General features: G+C 41.1%; 1 protein-coding gene across 1 annotated transcript; it reads left to right on the forward strand.

Annotated features, from left to right (window-relative positions):
• On the forward strand, window positions 1–25,136 carry RMND5A (required for meiotic nuclear division 5 homolog A). The gene is made up of 9 exons (XM_051798635.1): window positions 1–300; window positions 4,734–4,876; window positions 11,235–11,369; window positions 11,545–11,645; window positions 15,970–16,136; window positions 16,822–16,987; window positions 19,623–19,725; window positions 21,778–21,932; window positions 23,387–25,136. The coding sequence occupies exons 1-9, from the start codon at window positions 159–161 to the stop codon at window positions 23,448–23,450; spliced, it is 1,176 nt and encodes a 391-aa protein (XP_051654595.1). The 5' UTR covers window positions 1–158; the 3' UTR covers window positions 23,451–25,136.
• Window positions 25,137–25,343: the final 207 nt, after the last annotated feature.

Here is a 25,343-nt window from a genome sequence, read left to right on the forward strand (position 1 = left end):
TGCCTGTGTGGAAGTGCGGCCGGGGCCGCCCAGGGCCGGGGCCGGCGCTGGCGGGGGGCCCGGCCGGGGGGCGGCGGGACGGGCAGCACGACCAGGAGGAGGAAGAGGAGGAGGAGGAACAGCAGGAGCAGCAGCAGCGGGAGCGCGGCCCGGACGCGATGGACCAGTGCGTGACGGTGGAGAGGGAGCTGGAGAAGGTGCTGCAGAAGTTCTCGGGATACGGGCAGCTCTGCGAGCGCAGCCTGGAGGAGCTGATCCAGTACGCGGGAGGGCTGCGCAGGGAGATCCTGCAGACAGAGAGTACGTGGAGAGACCCCTCCCCCGCACCCCTCCTTCCCTCCCCTGCGCCTCCCCGGGGGGGAACCCCCAAAATTTTGGGATTTGTGGCCCCAAAACTTCGGGCTCTGTGGGGTGGGGACCCTTCCAGGGAGAGCCCCTGCCCCGAGGGTTCTGTGCTGCGGGGGCTGAGCCAGGACCACCCCACGGAGATTTGAGGCTTTTCTGGCATGGAAAAGTTAAAAAGTGGGAGTGGGGGAGGTTTGGGTTGGGTATTGGGAAAAGGTTCTTCCCCCAGAGGGTGGTTGGGTGCTGGAACAGGCTCCCCAGGGAAGTGGTCACAGCACCAAGTCAGCCAGAGTTGAAGAAGGATTGGCATGCTACACTCAGGCACACGGTGTGACTCTTGGGGATGGTCCTGTGCAGGGCTAAGGCTTGGACTCGAGGATTCTTGGGGGTTCCTTCCAACTCAGCATATTCTGTGTGATTCTGTGATGGGTCTCGGCCCTTCCAGGCCTTCCCTGCCTTGTCTGTGCTGCCCAAGAGGTTCGTTTGTTCCGGGTCAGCAGGTCTGGCGTGACCCTAGTGAGGGTGTTCATAACCCTTGATGTTGGGTGACAAAGGGGTTGGTCACCCCGGGGGAAACACAGGGCCGGCCTGACCTGTTTGCTTTTTTTTTTCCTTTTTTTTTTCCTTTTTCTTTTTTCTTTCTCTTTTCCTATGTCCCCTAAGTTGTGTTCCTTTGCCTGGGGGGAGGGTTTGGCGGTGTTTAGGGTAAAGCCACAGCATACAGCAGGGAGTAAATACCGGCCCTGTCCGCGTGTCAGCTGGTGTTGGGCACTTGCTGGGGCTGTAAACACAGGACATGTAAAGGTTGTGAAATCCCAGAGGTGGAGGCAGTGCCGTGTTTTGTTGATGGAGTGGGAGGGAGTGGAGAGGCAGCTGAAGTGATTTACCCAGGACCACGCAGGAAGCCGAGGATTAAAAATAGGAACTTACAGGCTCCTGAGCCCAAACTTGAGAGCAAATGTGCTGCTGCTCTGCTTTTTGCTTTTGTTTGGTTCAAAGGAAACGTGTTTGCTGTGGTTCTTGTGCAAATACAGGTGCAAAGCTCAGTCAGGAGTGTGGATAATTCCAGGAACTCCAGTAGGAGTGTGCTGGAGCTGCTCTGTGTGTACACAGCAGTTTCTATGGACAGCAAACATGGAATTCTGATTCCAAGGCATTTGTTTGGGATGAAAAAAAGTTTGGTCTTTCTGACATTGTTTTGAACTGTGTTTCAAACTGTTGTTTGTGCTGTTCGAAACAGTCTGGGCTTGGGCATTGAGGACAGTCAATAAAATGTGTGTCTTCACAACCTGACCTGGCCTGGAATGCTCATGGTGCGACCCTTGCACTTGTATTGGCCTTTGTTGGGCTGTAAAGGTTTGTCTGGGAGAATCCCATTGCAGGTCCAGAGCTTGTACTCACGTTGTGATAAAATTAAAAGGTTCCAGTGTGTGATTCCTTCCGGGTCCTTGTTGGGTTTTCCATCCAGGCTTGGATCAGCAGTTTTTGGGGCTGTCCAGTGAAGGCCCTGGAAATACTTTCAGCACTTACCAAGTGATGCTGTCCCAGAGAGCACATTGCAAACTGAGCTTCCTTTTAGTAGAATGAAGCCAATATGTTATTAGTGCACCCTTAAACATGTGGGGACTCTTCCAATTTTGGCATCTGAGGGTGAACTGGCTTTGTAGGTGGCAAAATTCTTCTTTGTTTTTTGTTTTTTGGTTTTTTTTCCTTTAACATGTTATTTATAACTTTCTAACAAGAACAGGTATTTGCAGCTTTTATACACTGTGTCCTGAGGATTTTTGAAAATTGGTAGTGTTGAAAACAGCCAGATATCTCAATGTGGAGGACTAATTTAGGGGTATGGACTGCAGAAATATACTTTAGTATGCAATTTTAAAGGAAAAAAGGAAGAGAAATGAAAACCCTCACTGCTGAAGAAGAAGTTAATGCTGTAGGACAAGATCTGAGAGCAAAGATGCATGAAAAGACCTTAAATAGGCAGTGGATATAAAAAGGAAGTGGGTGGGGACAAAGAAACCATTAGAATCTGCTTTAACCTCTAAACTGTGGGGTTCCTTCCCCTCTCCAGTCCCTTAAAATGTCTTTTTTCATGTTAAAGCCTGAGGACAGACCAGCCCTATCTGTGCTCAGTCCTGTGAGTGGGAAGGCAAAGTTTGTTTTTCTTCTCCCTTCCCCTCATACATCTGTCTTTCTGGAGCCGCCAAGGCAGGGCTGCACGTTCCTGGATGATATAAATGTGTCTGGCTGAGTAAACTTGGCTTTGGACTCTGCTTTGTGCCCAGTGTCTGCTGGCCAGTGTATTTATTTCTTTTTTTAATTGTGACTGTACGTGCAGGGCTGTGGTGTCCTGTGAACCCCGAAATACCAGGAGGGCTGGTTCCAGGCTTTCTCCTGCTGATTTTTTACAAGCAGCTCGTAGTTTGGTTGAGGCTGGAAGAGAGGGGTGCAGAGGGGAAACCTTTTACAGCTCTGATGACTTTTCCCGTGTAGACATTTTCATTGATTTACAGGAGTTGGTTTCTGCTGCAGTAAGTGTCAGGGGCCAGTAATTCACTTATTTGCTTGGCGTAAAAGCAGTGAGTTGTTTGGGTTTTAGCTTAATGGCTCTTCTTGCAAAAAACTCCAGAAGTGTATTTTAGCCTCTCTGTTCATTGCAGAATGAGTGTTTCCATTTTGCGTGTTGTGTAATCTCTGGCTGATCATTTTGTGGTGGCAAAAGCCACGAGATAGTTAAAGATCCTTGATGTGATTTTACATGTCTGTCATAAAATTTAAACAGCAACTGAGAAATAGGAATTATTCTTAAAATAATTTTAGGAGGTGAACTCCATGTAATAGTTGAGTGAATTTTTCATTTTTAATTCAGGATGCACAGAGTCACAGAATTGACTGTTTCAATCCTTATTACTCCTCACTCATCCACTAGAAAAAAAAATAGCCATTTGCCTGGGAGGTGATCCTTGGCTTCATGGGACTGGAGGGAGTTAAAGCTTTTTTCTTTCTTAAAAGCTGTGGCTGTTGCAAAAACGCTGCTGAAGCTTCCTCAGCTGGGGATTGTGGGGCTGGACAGGAGCTGTTTGCTTGGTTAGAGGTGAGGTGAGATAGTTCAATGTGCAACAACGGAGAGGAAGGTATCTAGAAAAGGTGTCTGTGGAATCATTATCTGTGATCACAGTTTTTTCTGGATTTCCTTTGCTGTCTCCAGAAACTGTGCTCTTAATGCGCTGCTGAAACAAAAAAAATGTGTTAAAATATGAAATCAAAAACGAACAAACTTAAAAAACGAACACATTTTCCATAAAATCCTCCTTCTAAAGAGATATTTCGATGACTTTGGTTTTTGCACATGAGGGCTTTGGGCCCAGAATACCGGGGAGGCATTTCTGGGCTTCTCTCCCACTTAAAGTAGCCTTCCAGCAGCTGAAGGCTGCAATGTCTGTGTCGCTAAAGGAAAAAACTCTTCATTTAGAATGAACTTTGTGGAAGGAGAGACCTTCACAGGTAAAATTCTCTTTGTATTTTTGAATCAAAAGCAGGAAGAAAGGACTGGGGTAAAGCACTGAAAAATGATTTTTTTTTTTCCCCTGACTAAAGCTCCTGAGCAATGTTTGATGTAAGGCACAGAGGGTGTAAACTGTGAAGTGCTGTGATGGGGCTTGTAAACCTTCCCTGTTCATTATTTTGTTCACAGAATGGGTTGTTGGACATCAGCTAAAAATGTCACAGTTCCTAGAGAATAAATCTCATAACAATGTCCACTGGTCCTTCATGGGCTGCTTCTTATCTGTAGAGGGGAACTGGAGGCTGGTTGGCTGAACTTCCAGAGGTGTTTCCACGAGTCAGGAAGCAGAAGTTTGATACAGCTCAAACACAGAGCCCAATAGAAGTGGGTGGTTTGTGGGGTGGGAATTAACTGGACTCTGATTAATCCACATTTTGTTTTCACCTTGTTGTAGTTAAAGGTGATGTTCTCATGTACCTTCAGGGTCTGTCTGAAAGAGAACTGATCCTGTAGTAGCTTCAGCAGCTTTCTGTTATTCTGTTATTCCCTGAGACATTTGTGGATTGGGTGTTTCTTTGAGATGTTTATTTGTATACTGTGACTGAGACACATGAGAACTTTACATCAATTTTTTAAACTGTTGCCCTTGTTCACTGTTACTCTACACCCAGCTGGATTCCTAATTCCCCAGGTGAGTTTTCACAACAGGTGAATTCCTGTCTTTCTGCCTCCTTTTACACTGATCTTGCTTTGCAAATACTCCCTGGATTGCATTTCTTTCTTTTAATACCACTTTTTGTCTTTATATGTGGCATATTGAGAGATTGGATGTTACCATTTGTCTGTAGCAAAGTGAGTAATTTTCCTCTCTTTTGTCTAGATCAAGATGGAGACTTGTCAGGGACGATTTCACTTGTTATGACACAGTGTTGTAAAAGAATAAAAGACACAGTCCAAAAACTGGCCTCCGATCATAAGGACATTCACAGCAGTGTATCCCGAGTTGGAAAAGCCATTGATAAGGTATTTATTTTGTGGTTTGATTGTATTATAGCATTAGTTCTGTGGTGTGTGCTCTGCTTTAGAAAATCTGGATTTGTGCTACAGTCAATCTTAACTAAATCATCCTGAGAACTACAGAAGCAGAGGTGATTCAGGGGGCTGTACTTGCTTTCAGAACTCACTGCAGACAGAGTATTCCTTCTGGGGCAGCTCAGCTCTCCTAATTTCTGAGAGAACATTCCCTATTGATACTACAAACCTTAGTATGTTTTGTGTTTTATTGGTTTAGCAGGATGTTTGTTTCAGTATCTGTCTTGGTAAGAAATACTGTGGTTTATATATATAATGTTTACTTAATTGTCAGTAGCAGGTAACTCAGAAGTGGCATTTTGTTCTGGAAAGCAGGACAAGTGGCTGCCCCATACCTGGAAGTGTTCAAGGCCAAGTTGGACTGGGCTTGGGCCAACCTGGTCTAGTAGGAGGTGTCCCTGCCCTTGGCAGGGAGTTGGAATGAGGTGATCTTTAAAGTTCCTTCCAACCCAAACCATTCTGTGATTCTGTAAGATAAGAGAATTTTTTAAGAAAGGCAGTTTGTACATATTTCAGGGGTGTTGTTGGTTTTGGGGCTTAATTTTATAACACAGCCTTAATGTGAGTAGAGTAGATTCAACATCTTGTAGTCAGCGTGTCTATGCCATAACAAATAAGGCAGCTTATCTTTGGAACTTTGCATGTGAGATGTTCTGAGATGAATTCCAGGTTCAAGAATAACTGGGATCTGAATATTTTTGTAGGTAGATATTAACAATTCTTTGAAATGATACTAAAGTGGTGCTATATGTGTACTTTCAGGCCATACTTTTCTCCGTCTGTGTTCTTTTCTGTATTCAGGGAGTCTTGTGCTTTAGAGGCTCCCTGTATTCAGGGAGTCTTTTTTGGACATTCTTGTGATAGTTTCACATCAGAACATGCCTCTGTTGACAGGATATAAACATTTGGTTTGAGGTGCACCTTATAATCTTATTAAGGAAGATCCTGTAAATGAATCTTTTCACCTGGACAAAGACATTTGCAGCATTACCTGATACTGATTTATCCTTTGGGAATCTCATTTAAGCTTTGTTAGTAATGATGATCTGTTAAAGCACAATGTTACAATAGTGTGATGAAGGAACAAAGTACTTAATGCTGTGTTATTGGGCAGATTGTCCATGAAACTGTTGTATTTTTTGTTTATATGTACAGCTGACCATCATGGAGAGCTCAAACTTTGTAGCAATAGCTTTAATCCACACGTCACTTATCCAAAGCTTAAGGATGCATCTGTCTCAAATCCTTGCTGCTGTACCTAAACCAATTAACTAGAGTAAAATTCCATCCTTATTACCAGCTTGAAGCCTGAAATAAATCTGTGTAATCTTGTCCTAAGTTTTAAACTTTCCTATTCTGCTTTAGCAAGTGGACTTTGTACAAATACGCTCTAGAGTTTGGCCAGACCTTCTTCATTTAAATCCTCTGAGGTAGAACAGCCTCAGGTCATATATAGAGGGTGTGAATGTTCAGTGGAAATTGGTGATGGTATTTCTTACAAGCCAAAAAAACCCCAACACTTGCAAGCTTAAAGAAGTTTAGGCTTGAGTCTAATCTCCAAATTGCTGTTTTAGTTTTCATGGAAATAGAGTTTTTCCAGTATTATTTCTGTCCTGCTGTTTAAGTTTATTTACTATTTATATTTGAAAAGGGACAGATGTAAATAAAAATTACTTTTTAAGTTTCGAGTGTGTGGTTTTGTGAAACAATAGAAAGGATCTGAATAATCCTTTCCTGCTCTGAGCCTGTTGAGTGTCAGAAGGGCTGCTTAAAAAATGAGCTCAACTTGCTGTATTCAGTGTGCTTCTTCCTCTGGATTTTCAATCTCAGTGTCTGTGGTGTTTGCATCAAAAGATTGGAAGCAGTGGGAACTGTAGGAGTCCTCAGTTCTGCTTGTAACGAAGGATGTAGTTTTATGAAGTTCAGAGCACAAGTTAGGATTGTCTCCTTAAATATGAACTTGGTTGAGCTTTTCTTTTTAGTGCAAGCAGTTTGAATATTGTTAGTTTTCCCCAGCTGCTAGTAAGGGAAGTACTTTAGAATGTGTGTTGGCCTCTTTCTCCGATGAATACGTGAAATGTTTAAATCCAGGTGGAATTCAGCGTTTCCCTGAACAGTGACATTTGAAGGAAAGCTTCCATATGTACTTAATGCAGTTTCCCTGTGCTGCTGGAAAATATGTTTGAAACCTGCCAGCAAAGTCTTTGTTGGCACCTGAGTCCCATAACCTACTGGAATTGCCCTCCCCCATCCCTTCACCATAATATGCTTAAGCTTAAACCAATAGAAGTAATTAAGTGTAATTGATGTAGTGAATTGATTCTCAACACATTTCTGGACAAAATACTGCTGCTTCCAAAATAAAACACTCATTAGAATATAAAGAAGCACAGCCCTTGCCTTGATTCATGAGATTTGACTTTTGTTTCAAACTTATTTTATAGACAGATTAACATCTCCAGAACACTGCTTGTGGTCTCCCTAGCTGTGTGTGCTCAGGCACAGATAAATGTAACTCATTATTTTGCTGCCTGGTTTGAGATTGGGAAACGTGGTAATACTGGTGCCAATGTTATGTGACACAGCCAAATGACAGCTGTTGTTGCGTGTGGAATCCACAAACTTCCTCCTTAGCAAACCTGGATTGTGGAAGAACTTGCTGTATTGTCTGCTCATGGCAATTTCAGGTTCAATTTATTTTTTCCCCTGTATTGAGGCAGGGTTATACCTACATATAAAGTTTAGTGTGGTCAGGTTTTAAGTTATTGTAGTAATTGCTTGTGAACTTGGATGGGCCCTAGATTTGTCTGTCTGCAGAGTTCACTCTGAGAACAGAAGCCCTTAAGCAAAATGAAGTTCAAATTTGGCATCAAATACATTGAAGTCTGAAATGCCAAAGCTTTGTGTGTTACTTTTTAGTTAATAGTTCCTGGAAACTTTATCTAATAAGCTAAACCTTTTTTCGTAGTAGCTCTACATGGATCACATGTTTCTGATCCATGAAAGGTTGCCCTCTCTTCCAGAGGGCATTTTCTCCTTTGAAAGCAATTGTTTGCATCCAGTTTTTTTGTATTGTATGAGCATTTGCTCTGCTTCCAGAACTCACTGCTGTTCAGCAAGTTATCAGGTACCTCACTCATCAGCTCTGTAAATCATTCTGGAATGATTTGAATTCATCTCAAAGCTTTTGGATGGGCTGGTAAATGTTTTCCCTCTAGCAGCAATCTGAGTAGTGGTTAAATGCCTTCATTTAGGAATAAGAGGAGTAAATGGCAGCTCCTTTCATTTTTTCCTCCAGAATTTTAAGCCTGTTAAAAGGCCAACATTTTAAGTGGTGCTTTGGGAAGGCAAACTTTCACCTAAGTTAATGTTTGTTTCATGTAAAAACTTGTATATGAACAAACTAAAAACCTTTACTGAACTTCATATAACTGTGAAGAATGGGGCTAAATGAATGCAAAGTCTTGGCAAGTTGTGCTTTATTTTATGTGCAAACAGATTTAACAGAGAAGGTAAACAAATATTTTATTTGTATTTTGGATCAGACTTCAGAATGGAGGAATGGACAAAGTAATCTCAACTGAGGAATAAAACTGTACTAAATCATCATCCTTCTTCATATTGTGTTGTTTCAAATAACATGGAGGGTTGTTATGTTGGTTAAAATGGTCCATCTTGTGTTTGTGTGCATCTTGAAGTCCTCACGTTCTAGCAGTTATTAGTTGTGTGTTGTTCCACTGGTGTTTCATTGTTTCATTGGTGTATTTAGCACATAAGATTTCTGCATTTTGGCCCTAGACTTATTAGTTAGGCTCTTAAAAAAAGGTTTGTTTCTCAGGAATATTAGCTGACACTTAGGTTATTTTGTGCTTTTCAGGTTTTAAGCTTTCCGGAGTTTTTAACTTACAGAATTTATTTTAACTTTTGAAATCTTATTAAACCCCACGTGCTGTCAGTTAGCATACTGTTAGCATTTAGAAAACAAAACTGAGGGGTGTGCAGTCACCAGCAGATCATCCATGCGTGGCAGTTATGAAATACAGAAGCCAAAGGCAAGTGGTAATTTGTTCTGACATGTGACAGTCACTCACTGTAATATGTGCAGTCAGTTCCTGAAGCTCCTCAGGGCCCAGAGGTGGCAGAGCTGTGGAATCCCACATATAATACATACCTCAGGAACTGTTTAAAACAAAACACAAAAGTTATTGGAATGAGAACCTGATCAGAGTGACTGAGGGGAAGTGAAAAAACTTGAGGTCCTCAGGTTGTACCATGTGACTTGAATCTGCATCATGTCCAGGTTGATACCACTCGTTACCACCCTCTATGAGAATTAAAAGTCTAATTTATGATGGGGTTTTGAAAAGGTTCACAACAAGATTTGTTGTTTCAAAAGAAAATGAGTATTTTGTGAGGGCACTGAGCTAATTAGCTCCACCACCTGTGCCCCCAAGCAGCGAGGAGGATGTGACAATGTTTGAGGCGTGGGTTCAGCTTTAATGTTTGGTAACTGCCCAGAAGAATAAGGTTTCTGCTTACAGGGTTATACAGCTTAAAGTCAATTACTTTTAGATTATTGATGATCTCCACCCTGGAAACTAAGTACCAAAAGTAAACCTGTGTGTTCTGAATACTGCCTCTGATATTCCTTTAGTATGTTGTTGATGGATTTGTTACCTGCTGGTGGTGTTTGGACACTGATACCAGGAATCAGCAATGGTGGTGAGCTTGTAAGGATTCAAATAGTTGGTACGAATAAGAACAGTATTATTAAATCTTTAAGATGCTTAAGTTTTTCAGGATACAGCTTAAAGATGAGCAGCATGGCAAGGAGCTTACAGGTTAAGATACCCAAGTGAAAATATTGTTAAATGTGAGACTTGAATCAGTGGTGATAATTCAAATGCTCATCTTGCTCCACCATCTCAGAAGAGATGGAAGAGATAATTTGCTGCACTTAACGTTTTACTGAAAGTTTGCTGAGAGACCTGAAGGGAGTGGTGGCTTTGGAGCCGTGTGTGCAGGGATGAGAAGACTGCCCCTTTCTCAGGGTGGCACAGAGCAACATCAGAGGAGATGTGAAGGTGCTGATGAAGGAAATAATTACGTGGTGAGTAAAAGGAGGGTGCAGTGTGAGGCTGAGCTGTGCACAGGAAGGCAGCTCGTGCCAGCTGTGTGTTATCTGCTGTGACAGAACCCGGTGTTTGTGCGAGATCGGCGTTCCCGTGATGTGCAGGGCTGTGGATCCTCACTGAGCTGCAGCTGAAGCACTGCTGTTTTCACTGAACTCCTGATTTCTGAAGTTCCTTCTTGGGAGAGAGCCCTCGAGAGAGAGAGCCATAGAGAGCCATCAGGCAGCAAACAAGGAGCTACTTTTAGGCTTTTTATTTTGCAGCAGCTTCGTTTTAGGCAACGGAGGAGGATTTTTATTAGAGTTAACCTGCCTGCCCTCATCATAGACCATGTTAGCAGTTAAAATCCTGGTTTATATCTTGGATTGGAACAAATGTTTCTCTCCTGCTGCCAAGAGGCACAGTGCCAAGCAGTGCCAAGTGTTACCAAAGAGTCACCGTGACAATATCTTTAGTTATTCCTGGAATATGTCCATAGGCCACTGGCCTAAAAATACACAGCAGTAGGATCATCTGGGTTAGAGCTGTAAAAGATCTCTTGGACTTTCAAAGCTCATCCTGTTGCTGGGATGTTGAGGTCTTCAGAGATTTGAATTTCATTGTTGTTTGGGGGTGGGGAGAATGACCTTTTCCTTTTTCAGCATTGTCTATCTCCCTTCTCCCCAGTTATGTAAAATAATCTTGAGTTAAAACTTTACTTCCAGTTTGGTGTGCTGCAGTGACAGTGATGCACTGATAACTCTGTCTTGATTCTGGTGTACACTATTCTTCTGTTCCCTGTACATTTTCACTTTTCACAGATGGAAAAAGATTTTTCTGCAGGTACTTCCTTCAGAAATTCACCATTGGCTTGAAAGCCATGTTTAGTTAGTTAACTAGGTTTCTAAATTTCTAGCTAGACTTGTAATTTGCCAGTGTAATTCCTTACAGTGAATACTATTCAGACTTGAAACAAGGAAGCCAAAGGATTTGTTCTTCCATGCACAGGAGATAATGAAGCAGCTGACAGATACATTTCACTTTGGAGGTAATTGAGGGCCAACTGAGTAATAGGCAGAAGGCATGAGGGTGGAGAGACAGGTGTCCTGCATAATTAAGGAAAAATGATGTGGGGTGATTTGTTCCAGCCCATTAACTGATAATTTTATGTGTTTCAGAACTTTGACTCGGACATCAGCAGTGTGGGCATAGATGGGTGCTGGCAGGCTGACAGCCAGAGGATCCTCAACGAGGTGATGGTGGAGCACTTCTTCCGGCAGGGAATGCTGGATGTAGCTGAGGAACTTTGTCAGGTAAGGATAAGTGTGGGTGTTGAAGGTTATCAACTGTGGAAAAGATGCTTTGTGTTACCTTCCTTATTTGAATGTTCTAGGTCAATATTTAAACTGTCAGAAAACCAACAGATCAATCCCACTGTGTTTTTCATGCTTTCACTAAAAACTGCCTTTTTTTTTTTTTTTTTCCCAGGAATCTGGTCTATCAATAGATCAAAGTCAAAAAGAACCGTTTGTGGAGTTAAATCGAATATTGGAAGCATTAAAAGTTAGAGTTCTGAGACCTGCACTAGAGTGAGTCTACTCATTTTTTTCCTTCACCCCCATTTTTTTTTAATGCTTTTAACAAAAGGGACACCTGTTAGTGAGATTTTCTTCTGAACAAAACAATTCAGTTAGTGCAAGTCAGTGGATAATGATGACTGACTGTTCAGACCAAAACCAAGTCTGGGAATTGGTAATGTCTGGGATCTGTCAGTCAGCCTTAGACCAGGATATTTTCTCGACCTCAGTAGACTTTACAACCCTTAGACACGTAGGCTCGTGCTAAAAGCAACATTGAGGAGGGAAAGGTGATAAATGTCTCAAGGGCTGCTGCTTTATGATTTACAGTAGTGGATACATAACTGTATGCCATTTCAGAATAGCTTTTAACTTAAAAATAAGAAAGCCCCAGAAAAACCCTTAGCCTAATTTTTAAGTTTTCATAAGCCTGAGTTGGTCTCAGAAGTAAGCTAAAAAACAACCACAAAACACAAAAACCCAAAACAACTAAACCAACTCTGAAGTGACCTTTTAAAAACAGAAACCGTGAAACAAAAGCAAATTCAAAATTTCCATGTTTAATTCCTGAGCATAATTCACATACTTAGGATATCTTTTTTGCATTATTCAGTTAAGTACATTTTTGTATTAACAAACATTTTCTTTTCCCTTTAACATGAACCAGCAGAGGTGTGTCAAGTCAGTGCTTATTGGCATTTAGGTGCAGGGACACTCTGACACTCAAAGGTCATCAGCTAAATCCTGCATTATGCCTCTGAGTCATGCAAAGTTTGACCTAAATAGTTGGCCTTCGAATAGAGTTGCACAGGTGGAAAGGTGGGGTGGTTTATTGCAGTTGAATTGGCTAAATTGAAGGGAAGCAACACTGCTGTTACAACTGAAACAGGATTTACTGTCAGCTACACCATGTATTTCTTATAGTTCAAATAGTATCAGAGCTGTTGTGAAGGATAATCCCCGAGGAACAGTAATTTGCTGTTCTATCTGTTCCCTTGAAGTCCCTCAATTCATTTTAGCTCGAGTTTGCAGGGCTTTATGCCTTACCCATTGCTTCTTAGTTATATCTCGTAGTTTCTGCAATGAGTTAAATATTTTTCAAACAAAGGAGAAGGCATGGTTGTCCTTCAAAGGAATTCTTATTCCAGCTGAATGGGCAGACAATAGGGTGTATTGTCAGCATAGTTTTTGTGCTGGTCTCCCTCCCCCACCCTGTCTTATTTCTGTGTATAATGTTTATTCTGTTTAAACTGGACAGTGCAAAAGCTGTCTGCTTCTCTTTGCTGCTGCTGGGCACAGAGGGGCCTTATTTGTAGTGATGTTTATGTGAAAACCATAGGGAGGATGATCCACATGTGACAAAATGTCATGGTCTGGTGTAGAAGATAACCCATGTCTTAAATGCCCAGTTACTCCACAGAACTGCTGATGCCAGTGAAGGGATTTCCCATATTATTTCCTAGCAGAGGTGAGTGTTCAGGAGGAGGGATGGAAACCAATCCTGGATGGATGATCTCCATATGACAGGAGCTTGGAGAGTGGCATTGTGCTCTTTGGGCTAAAACTGGCATCAGTAAATACAGCTCCAGGAATGCATAAAGGAGTCCCAAACTGGCCCATGGCAGGGTCAGACTGCTGACAGTGGTGTTGAAGCAGAAAGGTGTCACACAAAGATGATTAATTACAGTCCCATGAACCAGGAAGGGGAGTATAGCAGGGTTTATCCATGCAAAATCGTGGAAGGTTGGGATTAAAACAACAATCAGTCTCTCGGGCTCTGCCAGTGCTCTGTGCCTGTGCTTGGTTTAACTCAGTGTTGAAAACAAAACAAACACAAGTGGCTCCTGGTCACTGCCATGGGAAGGGAGTTGTCAGATTAATGACTTTTCCAATAGACTTTCAAACCCTTGCTGAGGTGATAGAGAGAAATTAGTATTTGTGTCTCAGAAAAAAACAGACCCCAATTGTACTTTTTTTTTTTTTCAGATTTTCTTTTAATACAAATTCCAACACCTAAAAATATGTCACTTCAGATTTAAACAGAATATGACTGGCCATAACTTTTTTGTTTTCCCTTGTGGGCTGTGCAGCTTGACTTTTGTAGATGCCCAGTCTGGCCCTGCACCATTAAACTGTGTCATCTCTGCACCTTTTCAGGATCCCATTAATTTCCAGTGACTTTTCTCACTGTAATTCGGTGATGGGGAGGAAAAATACATGTGTTTTTTTTTTTTCTGAATGGATTCTGGCCCTTTGGAAGTCAGGTTGGGTCTCCATGTGAAGGTCTGGTGGGAATGACTTCCAGGTTCCAAGCTTTTGTCTGTAATTTTGTCTTCACCTCTGTCTGTAAACAGGAGGGTACACAGGTCACTCAGAAGTGAAAACACTTAGAGTATCATTTTGAGAGGAGGTAAGAAGACAGGTGATGTGATTACCAACAGTTTTGGACAGTGCTAGAGAGTTTGTAGGTTGGATGTTTTAAACCTCACTTGCTGGTTTTTTGTTTTTCTGTTGGAAGTAGGAACAGCGTGTCCCAGACCAAACACCTCAGGCCTTGCTTCTGTGGTTGCTTTCTTTTGATACAAATCTGTGCTGCCACTCAAAGAACTAAAAATGGAAAGGCTACCTAAAAGCTCATTTGGAAAAATAGTCTCGACCTCAGCAAGATGAAGTACTCTGTCATGTGGGTGTGAATATTGGCAGGGAGAGGACGGAGGCTCTTTTGATGCAATAGAGATTAATATCTCATTGATGGGACTGTGGACTAGCCTTAGTGTTTATTTATAATTTTTTTGTCCTTCAGCTGCTTATTAGTCTGTGGTTGTTAACTTCAGGCTCTTGTTTTTGTAGCCTGGATTGAACTTTATTGCCACTATACCTGGTTGAAGCTGGGCACACTGATCATAAAAATACAGTTAAAAAAACCCAAAAAAACTTATAAAACCACCCCAAGCCTCACTCACAACCCTTGGTTAGCGAGTGTGCTCTTCCCTCCTGGTGGAGATGACAGTGCTGACAGTCTTCTGGGGCTGCTCATCTGAAACTGCTTGAAATTAGGGACAGTAGGGCTTGTTCTTAGTTCAAAGGCTTCATTTTTCACTCTTTCCTACTGAAAGATTCCTGGGTCTTTACAAAGCCTTGTCAGTGAAGTCAGACCACTGACACTTCCACCACAACAAATTGAAAGTGGATACTTGCTCATTAATGCTCTACCTTCTTGCTTTGAAAGCTTTACCAATAGTGTAAGGATGCTTAATTTTCTTATTTTAGTATTGATTGAAGAAAACAGAGGCCTCACATACCCTTTTTGTTTTGGTTTTGGCTTTTTTTTTTGAGGAACAGAGACTTCCTCAGTTTGTTACTGAAAAGTGAAAAGCTTTTTTCTTAATGGGGCCCCCACAGTGAAAATAGTAGAACTAATTAACACTAATGAGAAACAGATGTACTGGATACCATTGAGGTTCTTAAGAGAGAGATTGGATTGATTTAGGCCTGGCTAAATTGAATTAAGGAAAAAAAATCTGAAACAACACCCAAAGAACCTCCCAAAAAAAACAAGAAAGAGATGGATGAATTCTAAATAATAAAAAAAACTTCTTATGAAACACTTAGAAAATTCCAGTTCATTTTACTCAATGTGTGTTTAAGAATTCTTTCATGGTATTTAGGAGCCAAACATTAGTGTTGTCATGGTGAATGAAACACAGCAAGTGAGAAATATTCTTATTGTCCAAGTTGAAAATAACACAGAAAGCAAAGTTTATCTAGGGTAAAGTATGATATTTAGGCTGACTTCCCTTCTATTGTGAGGTCTTGATAGTGTCTATCTTTGAGGTCCCATAGATGCAATTCCTCTCTCCAGGGCACACATATAAACATAGTGGCTTGGAGAACATGTTTGTTGAATGAGGACATAGGAAAATGTTCTTGAAAGTCTGGTCAGACTTCTTCAGTGTGCAGCTGAAGAACTGTCAGTAATTGTTAAAATTAAGATCAAGTGTTACTAATTTATATACAGTAGATTCTAGCTATTTCCACCTTTTGTTGTACCTAATTTAGTCTTGTCTTCCAGCCAGTGAGTGTTGAATTTTGCAGAGTTTAACCTCTACAGCAGCACCAGAAGTACCACAGTCCATATGTTGTGCACCCTGTGTAGCTCCTTTGCTTGTAAAAGGTCCTGCCATTTTCTCTGCTCTGTAGAGACTCTCAAAAGTTCAGGGAACAGTCATACTTCCCTTGAAATAGAGGGTAGATAATTGTGATAATTTCAGAGGGTGTAGGCTGACACTTAATTACTCTTGCGTCACGTCCCATTGTGCCTCCTCGTTTCTTCCAGGTGGGCGGTATCCAACAGAGAAATGCTCATGGCACAGAACAGTTCGTTGGAATTTAAGCTGCACAGATTATATTTCATTAGTTTATTGATGGGGGGAACAGCAAATCAAAGAGAAGCACTTCAGTACGCGAAAAACTTCCAGCCATTCGCCCTAAATCATCAGAAAGGTACATTTTTGGTCACATTAAGGGGATTTAAAGCACTGGGATATGGCACCTTGTAGTAAAATATTAATCATGTTCCAAATGTGCCTTACTCCATTACTATCAGTTTGTTAAAGGCTTCTTATTTTTGTATTTAATGTATATAACCTGAATCCTTACGGTTTGAATTGTCTTTTTTCTCTTTTTTTAAGAAGACACACATAAATGTGAATGTTTGCACGTTTGCTTAACATTAAGGGTTTTGACTCTTTAAATAAATGTGTAGATTACATCTGTAATAGGTCTGTGCCAGGGTAAAGTGTTAAAAATGCACAGAAATGCTCTTGGAATAGTCATCTGCTACTTTCTGCTGCGTGGGGTAATACAAAGAAGTGAAACTTTTGAAAAATGGGGAACATGTGAGTTAAATGAATGATCTCAATCTGAATCCAACAAAGCCTATTTTTTTAGGCTAGTGTGTATGTCAGAAAGCTTACAAAAAGCTAAACCTGTTTGCAGCAGATTCCCAGGCAGCACACCCTGCCTGTGGTGGGGCAGACAACTCCCCAGTCAGTCCGTAGTGGAATGGAGTGTCCTGTAGAGGTGAGGGTGTGTGTCATTGATTCTACCTGTTTTCTGTGTGAAAGAACTGCAGACAGGAGCTTTTATTTGTTGCATAAAGCATCTCCCTGCTCCTGGTCTCTCCCAGACATTCAGGTGTTGATGGGCAGCCTGGTGTACCTGCGGCAAGGCATCGAGAACTCCCCGTACGTTCACCTGTTGGATGCAAACCAGTGGGCTGACATCTGTGACATCTTCACAAGGGATGCCTGTGCTCTCCTGGGCCTCTCAGTGGAATCACCTCTCAGTGTTAGGTAATGCTGCTTTTCCTTTGCTTTTGGAGCCAGGTTCGTTATGGTTTGGTTTCTGTTTCTTATTGAGGACCAAAGAAGTGGCCTTTGGGAAGTAGTCTCATCTAGCTTGCATTAAATAAAGAATATAATTACATTTAGCTCTAACCAGGTTTGCAAAGGTTAGAAATCAGAGGTTCCTGTGTGTTGAGCTTTACCCTGCACCACTGCAGCTCAAGAATAAGCGTTCCTGAATGGAATTTGGCTTCTGAAGTTTAGACACAAGTGTGAAAGATGAGGATGGCAATCAGCCAGTTACTCTCAGCAAAATTGTGACAACTGTCCCTGCTGTTTAACTGAAAAAAAAACCCTAGAACTGTGGCCATGATTCTGTCAGCATTTGATAATTTTGGTTTTTAATCCACACATTACTGGTCTTCTTAGAAGAATGCTTAAGAGTTATGTTGTAGTTTCAGCTGCTAAAATTTCTGAATTGTTTGCTGGACCTCATTTGCAAAGAAGAAAGAGGCACTTTTAAGCTCGGTAGCTAACCTGACAAACTGCAAATCTGTAGGAGGCAGTTGGAAATGTGAAGGAAACCCAACCTAATCTCCTTTGAGCTCCAAAGATAAAACAGATTAGCTGCTATTTAGCCTTTGCATGTCAATACCCCCAATAAACCCACCTGGTGTTCTCATTTTTATTTCAGACATTAAATAGAAAATAAATGATATATATCTTTCAAGGCTAGATTTGGTACTTAGCAGAAGCTTCACTACCTCCTCTTTTTGGGGGGGCTTTTTTTTTTCCTGTTTCTGTTTACTGTTGTTAGGCTTCTGTGCTTAGTTTAGAACTCGTAAATTGTCAGGCCTTCTGTTTGCATCTCAGTCACAAAATACAACAGAAAGAACAAAAGGAGCACTTCAGATTGTCTTTCTACAATAGACTTACAAGTTTCATTTTGAGGTTTTTATAGATATCCGAAGCTTATATCTCTGTTTTATGGCTTTCATCTTTCTCCTGTTTCATTCAAATTAACAACAATCCTTTTCATTTTTGTTGCTCGTGCACTGATGCTGCAATGCAGTTTTCAGTGCAAATGGCCAAGAGATTTTCAGTGAAGTGGAAAATCCCTATTACTGATGTTTGGAGGGGTTGGACATTTGCTTTGCTCCTGATGTGGAATTGGTTGCTCTGATATGTATTTACTGTATGGGTGGTATCAATACTCTTGTCATAAATAAGACTGTTCTAAATGGGTGTGACCTTTGAGTGCTACAGATCCTTTAGGAATTAAACCAGCGTGAAGTGAAATCCCTGCTATAAAATACATTCTTTCTAGAACATGAGCAACGGGCACTTTTTTAAGGCTGATTGGTTTCTCCAGTATTTATCTAATCCTATACAGGCTCATGGTCTGAGTTTATGTGTGGAGACAGTGGGATAACTCTTGTAGTATGGAGGTTGTGGTTCAGGGTCTTGAAGGACTACAGGACAGCATTTGAATTTACTGTTTACTTGAATTGTTACACTTTTAAAGGGCTCTTGGGAGATGTTTTCTTACAGAACCATTGAAGCAGTAATGCTTGTCTTTCTACAAATACTATCTGTCTGAACTTTTTCACAAGGTTAATACAAATTACAGTCAGGGCTGAAGTAACCAGAAAGCAAAGTGTAAGGATTGAAATGGCCAGTTGGTGAGGATATGATTTTTAAAATTTTTTTTTTTGTGGCTTAGGCAAGAGATCCACAGGTTTCAGGCATATCCTTCCCAAGTAAATCAGCCAGAATGTTCCTGCAGAAATACAGAAACAATTATCTGGAAGGATAGAGCAGAGCAATAAAACTTGCACAAATAGTAAAATAATCTGCCAAACAAACAGAGCAGGCTGATACCAATGTCAAATCTTCTGTTGCTGGTGATTTCCAGGCCTGTAGCAGTGTCAGTTGGACTTAAATCCATCAAATCATCTGTTAATTTTTTGGAAACTCAGCATCATATTTTCTTTTGTAACATGCTGAAATATTTCCAAATGATGTGGTAAGTTCCAGTAACGGGCAACTCCCAGAGGAGGCTGCACTGTTGGGACACAGACTCTGGGCAGTTTTATACTGCTGTTCTTGTCACAGGGCATGCTTTCCCTCCTTCACTTACCTTCCTAGGGTTCTTCTACGTTTCTTTTCTTGATTTAAGGTGAAGGTGGAAAGACATGTTTCTTTACATGGTAATTAGGTATAATTAAAGGATTTTATGGGTTGTGTGTACGTGTGGGTTACATAGAAGCTCTTAGGCTGCATGTGCTCTTCCATAGCTGAGAGCAACCACTTGTGTGAGCTGAAGTGGTGTCTTTCTCCTGTACAGGTCAAAGTCAAAGTAGGTGCTAGAGAAAATCAATTTATTACAATACTCAGAGGGGGGGATTAACTGTTGTTTTCTGTCCAGAATGTAGTACCTGAGGGCCTCAGCCTAAAATACAGGATAACTGATAACCTGCTCCAGAGCCCTTGCTTGTCTCTATTTCTGAGCTCCTTCCAGGTATAACGAGATCTGAATGAAATAGTACAAAACTCTTGTGTCCCAGTTAACCTTTGAAGCAGAAATGTGAAAAATGCACGTTTCCTAGCAGGTACTTTATGTTAACATTTCCCTTTTCTGCAGTTTTTCAGCAGGTTGTGTAGCATTACCAGCTCTAATTAATATCAAGGCAGTTATTGAACAAAGGCAGTGCACGGGCGTTTGGAACCAGAAGGACGAACTCCCGGTGAGTTGATGCTGAGCTGTCCAGGACAGATTTCTGATGGCAAATGCTGTTTTCAGGTTTCTTTAGTGCTGAATGTTATGGGATGTCATACATGGCCTCCACCTTCAGCAGCCTGGGGGTTTGCAGGGCCCTGGGGCTCAGACACCCACACACACAAACACAAAGGACACTGACACGACCAGACCAGCTGCACAGGCTGCCACAGACACAGCTCTGCCTTCAGCAGCACCCACACACAAGGATTGCATAAAACATAAGTACAGATAGCCAAGGTCCCTTCCTCCTCTTTGGCTGGTAAAGATTGAAATCCACTAGTGAAAGCAGAAATGCACCACTCCAGATTCACAAGCAGGTATGTGTTCACGGGCACTCAAATATTGGCCTGTTTTATACCCCTTTCTGGCCATTCCTTCCCTATCCCCTTGCCCTGCACTTTCTTCCTGCAATTTGTATAGTTCTGCTGACCCCCTGTCCTCTGAGACCCTCAGGTTTGCATTGATATTTCTTGCAAAGTCCAGGTTTGGTTGCAGTTTATTGATGACCTCTTAGTTAGTGTGGCTGTCAAGGTTGTTTCTTGTTATTGTCTCTATTCTCTCTCTTTGTCAGGTTTGTACCTCTGGGTATTGTTTGATGCTCCCCCTTTCACTTGTTATCCCCTTTCACATTGAAAGTGTCTTTGATCAAATGACCTTAAAGAAACAGGCACTCTCTCCTTCCACTTATTCTGTTTCTGTATAACTGGAAAGAAAATGGATCCCACAGGGAAACATTAACTTCCCCTGCCTGGGCTTGAGCTTAGTCCAGGGCTTGCTTTGCACTGGCTCTTTATCAGGCAGACAGGAGATGAAAGAATTAGTGCTGCATCTGGGGACACAGGAGTTGGGATCCAGTGCATTATGCTTCCAGCACATCTCATTTATATCAGTTGAAATGAAGTTCAGTTGTTATGAAACCCCAGTTTCCCTTTATAGCTCTTACCAAGCGTGTGCAGCTCTCCAGTGACCTGCTCCTGATTTGGAAAGGAAACCTATTTAGTGCAAACTGGGCATGAACTGAGTTACCCTCTTCGACTGCAGCTGGAAGAGATTCATTTATAGTGTAAGGATGTGTGTTGAGTTTCTCCCAGCTGTGTTTTCTGTAATGCTGAGAATGTAACCTCCAAGTGTGACAAATTCCTGCCCTGCTGTCCAGATAGGAATGATTACCTAGGGAGAATTTGGAAAATGATTGCTGTCTGATGTAGAGCAGTTAATAATACACGTGTGTCTCCTTGCATTTTCTAAACTGGAGGATGTGTTCTGCTGAGGCAGTAGGGGTGTGGAAAGCCTTATTTTCATTGTGCAAAGACAGAGATTAAGTAGCATGAAAAGGTCACATTGTCAGGTTTGAAGGTTAAACCTTTTGGAACAGAGGATCGGTCAGAGCCAGCAGCTTTAGGTACACAGGCAGTTATTTTTGCAGTTCCCAGTTAATTGCTGAAGCCACAGACCTCTTTTTCTCTGTTACATGCCCCTTCCTGAAATAATTTTTTTCTTGGGGCAAGAGTTGTGCTGCACCAGTGTCTTCTGTGTTGGTACTGAAAATTAGTGATTCTAACCCACTTCATTAGTCACAAGACATGAAGGCGTTGGGAGAGTCTTTTATGAAGCTGTAGAACATTAACGTAGTCAATCCAAGGATTTTTCTCTTTTTTTCTTTCTCCCTTAAATAAAGTCTGTCATCTAAACCACTTTGTATTTCCTAGCCAGTGATTTCCAGAAAGTCTTGCTGGGTCACAGCTCAGTTTTCCTGCCAGGGCATAGATTTGCATTGACATATGCACTTGTCCCTTGGCAGAATACTCTGCTTTGTTGCTTCTGCCCATGCCCAACATAAATCACCATTTTAAGATCACAGTTAAGTATTTTTGGCTGGGAAATTGTCAGGCATCCACACAATGGGTTTTGCTGAACTGAATTGAGAAATCTGTTAAGTAAGGGCCATGACCTGAAGGGATAATTATCTGGAAATGCAGTTTCCCAAGATAAATTTTTCTGTTGATTTCTTTCACAGATTGAAGTGGACCTTGGTAAAAAGTGCTGGTATCATTCAATATTTGCCTGTCCCATCCTTCGTCAGCAAACAACAGATAATAATCCACCTATGAAATTAGTCTGTGGTCATATTATATCAAGAGACGCTTTGAATAAAATGTTTAATGGCAGCAAGTAAGTACCATTCTTTTATTTCAAGCAACATACAGACAAAGGCCAATCTTAAGACTAGAATACTGTGCTTTGGGAAAACTGAGTCCATAATTATATAATCAGTGGAAGGTTGTTAATCTTGGAGAATGGTTTAAAAGCCAGATAAGCCAGGTTGATGCGCTGGAGAAAAGCATAATAAACCCTCTGGTGTTGTGAAAAGCGAGTTTATGTGAAGGAATTTAATGAACAGAGTAATTTTTCAAGTTATAAGTCCCAATGTGTTGTCTTAAATTCAGAATGGAGGCCTTTACACACACAGTTTTTCCTTGGGAGCAAGGTTAGTAATGCATGAAACATCCCTTAAAAATAAAATCAAACCTCTGGGGAAATACAGCTTAGTAATTGAGCAGGTAGGGGAATTATCACAGTGAAAATACTCCTCAGATATGTGTGGTGTACCTGCAGGCTTTTGGGAAGCAGAAAATGGGAGAGAGAAAGCTATACAGATTTTCTTGAGGAAGAACTGGTGGTTGTTTGGATGCAATAGATGCAGCTTCCGTGGAGGCTGTCAGCTTAATTTAGAGCTGTGAGTTGTTTTGGGAAATTCAGTGTGAAAATAAGTGAGGCCATGAATGAAAATGCCGACTGATGTTTGTGTTCTGTGCCCTGTTAGAGAAGCCTGAAGGGATGCCTTTCTGGGTGACTTTAGCCATTTTAAGCCAGTAAACTTGCTGCTCTATCATTCCTGTGCCCCATCACTCATTCCTGATGCTTTCATTGATCAGCTTTAGTGACAGCACAGCTCTGACAATATTAACTCAGGGTGAGGGTGGAAAAGGTAAAAGGCCCAAATGTGAGAGATGGGGGGGAAAATGGACCAGTGCTAGAAGAGACATTATAAGCAAGTAGGATTGTATCACTGGAGACCTCAGCAGGGAGGCCAGGCTGAGCTCTTCAGTCATAACCTGCAGGAGCTGATATAAATGGGTTGTAAAATCACAGCGTTTTGAGAACCAGACAGTAAAATGCACTGGGTGCTGAGGGAAACCACCAGCTGATCTAAAATTACTGCAGGGCCAGACTGGATGGGGCTCTGAGCAACCTGGTCTAGTGGAAGGTGTCCCTGCCCATGGCAAGGGGGGTGGAACTGGACAGTCTTTAAGTCCCTTCCAACCCAAACCATTCTATGACTCTAAAATACAATGAGAGAATCCAGAAGTAGAAATAATAGCTACGAAGAAATTCCTCTTCATGATTAATCTAATAATTCAGAGGCATGTGGGTGGAAGGTGAGAAAGACTAGAAAGAAAAACATCATAAGGTCTCTCTCAGCTAAAAGTGACTTTCAGTGGAGCCAAGTAAAGTGTTGTGGCTTAAGAATGCATTTGTTTCATGCTACAGTGGTAAAACTCGATACCTTCAATGCTCAGTTGTCACACATTGCCCCGATTCTAACACGTTATTTTTGTCCCCAGATTAAAATGCCCCTATTGTCCAATGGAACAGAGCCCTGGAGATGCCAAACAGATATTTTTCTGAAGAAAAGTTTCATTATGCAGTTTGTAAGTGACACTCTGGATTTCAGGTGCATTTCAGGAGAATTAAAACACATTTGTTCCCTTTTATGCAGCAGACTGAGGACTCCTGTGTTTGTATAAGCTAATGCTACAGAAACTTTGCCAACATTTAGTATATACATACCAAGTGGAAATGCTACAGAAATATTATTACCATAGGGCTTTACTATACTCTTGGTCTCCATACCTGATCAAGTTACTACACCAGCAGTTGTCATTCAATGCAGGTTTTTGTACTTATAATTATATGGTGACTTTTTACTTTTTAAAGGCAGAAATTGATCACCCCCATTTGTTTAATATTCTTCCTGCTATTATTCTATCATTTTATTGATAACTGTCATCTTAGAGAATGTTTGTGGACAAAGTTTTATTTCCTGTAATGTGTACATAATTAAAGGTAAATACTTCAGAAAAAAAAAAAGGTTTGATAAATTGAATAGTCGTTATAAAACTAATTTGTATTTTTTTCGCTGAAAATGCTGTGATATATTCTGAGTTTTTCTTTCAAACATTTTTTCAACTTTTACATAGAATTCAAAGTAAATGTGCATATATATAAAGTATATAAAATATAGCCCCAAGGGGCTACCTGTTAAAATCCATCACTAATTTATAAGGGTGATGTGTGGCTAAACTAGTACTGGGGCAGAGAGGGAATAGGAAATCCTGTTCCTTTGGTTTCACGATGGAGAAGTGTTTGTGTAAGAGAACATTCAATAAATTCTGAAGTGGAAATGCTTTTAGTCGATGGCATTTGCTCTCTGGCCTTTGTAGTCATGTTCTTTGAACTTTGTATTCAGGATTAGGCTATAAATGTCATGTTGCTGTATAGTTTAATAGTCCTTATAGTGTGCTATTTATAAACAGTTATCAAAACCAAATAAATTGTAGAAGTATTCATTGTTAAATGGGGGGAAAGCATGTTCTGATGCAACCTACTGATCACAACTCTGCACTTGGCAGAACTGGGCCCTACATCATATATTAGGAGGTAGCAAGTTTTCTGTAGCTTGAGAACACTTTGCTTCTAGCCTTGTTTTTGTAGTAGAATATTACTGCCATTGTCACTTTTTCTGCTGAATTTGTCATATTGTTGACTAGGTAAATTTGTACTCATAACGGAGACGTAGATCATGGCAGTTAAATCTTTTTTAGTGTGCATATATTTGTATTTATTGCACTGTCCTATAGTAGGGCAAGCAGCCATAAGGCATGCAAAGCTACATGTAAAATTATATTTCTGTATTGTGTAGTTAAAAAAAAAAACAAAACAACCAACCAACCCCAAGCTTCTGTGGTTGAACACTGACACACTGGTTGAATGCACTAGCACAAATGCACTACAGAGAAGACCGTCTTTGGGAAATCTACACCTTTTGAATTTGTCTGTCACCTGACTGGAGACACTGAGTGGGACTCTTATCGGATCAGTGACAATGGACAAACCTACAGAGACATTAAAAAGAGGAGCGAGTCAAGGCACACAAATTTTAAACTTCAGATGTGTTTGATAACATGTGAAAAATACAGGTGTGTGATTTTTTTTTTTTTTTTTTCTCTGCAAAACTTACATTGTATTCACACTGAGTTCAAAACAGCCGCGTTACCAAGTGGTAAAATCAACAATAAACGGGTGAGGATATTATTTTCCATGTAGGTTTCCTAGTCTTCCTGGAATTGCTTTTAATCTTTTCTGTTGACTGCAATTGCTTAATGCTTTGGATTTATAGAAATGGCATATGAAGTATATAAAAAATAAAAAACAACAACAGAAAAACAACCAGTAATAACAACCTCCTCCCCAAAAACGGCCTGAAATATGAGTGCTGCATCTTTCTCTGTTACATTGCTG

The sequence above is a fragment of the Manacus candei genome, unplaced genomic scaffold (genome assembly GCF_025592945.1).
Source record: "Manacus candei isolate 608988 ecotype Guabito, Panama unplaced genomic scaffold, ASM2559294v1 h1tg000048l, whole genome shotgun sequence".
Taxonomy (NCBI): domain Eukaryota; kingdom Metazoa; phylum Chordata; class Aves; order Passeriformes; family Pipridae; genus Manacus; species Manacus candei.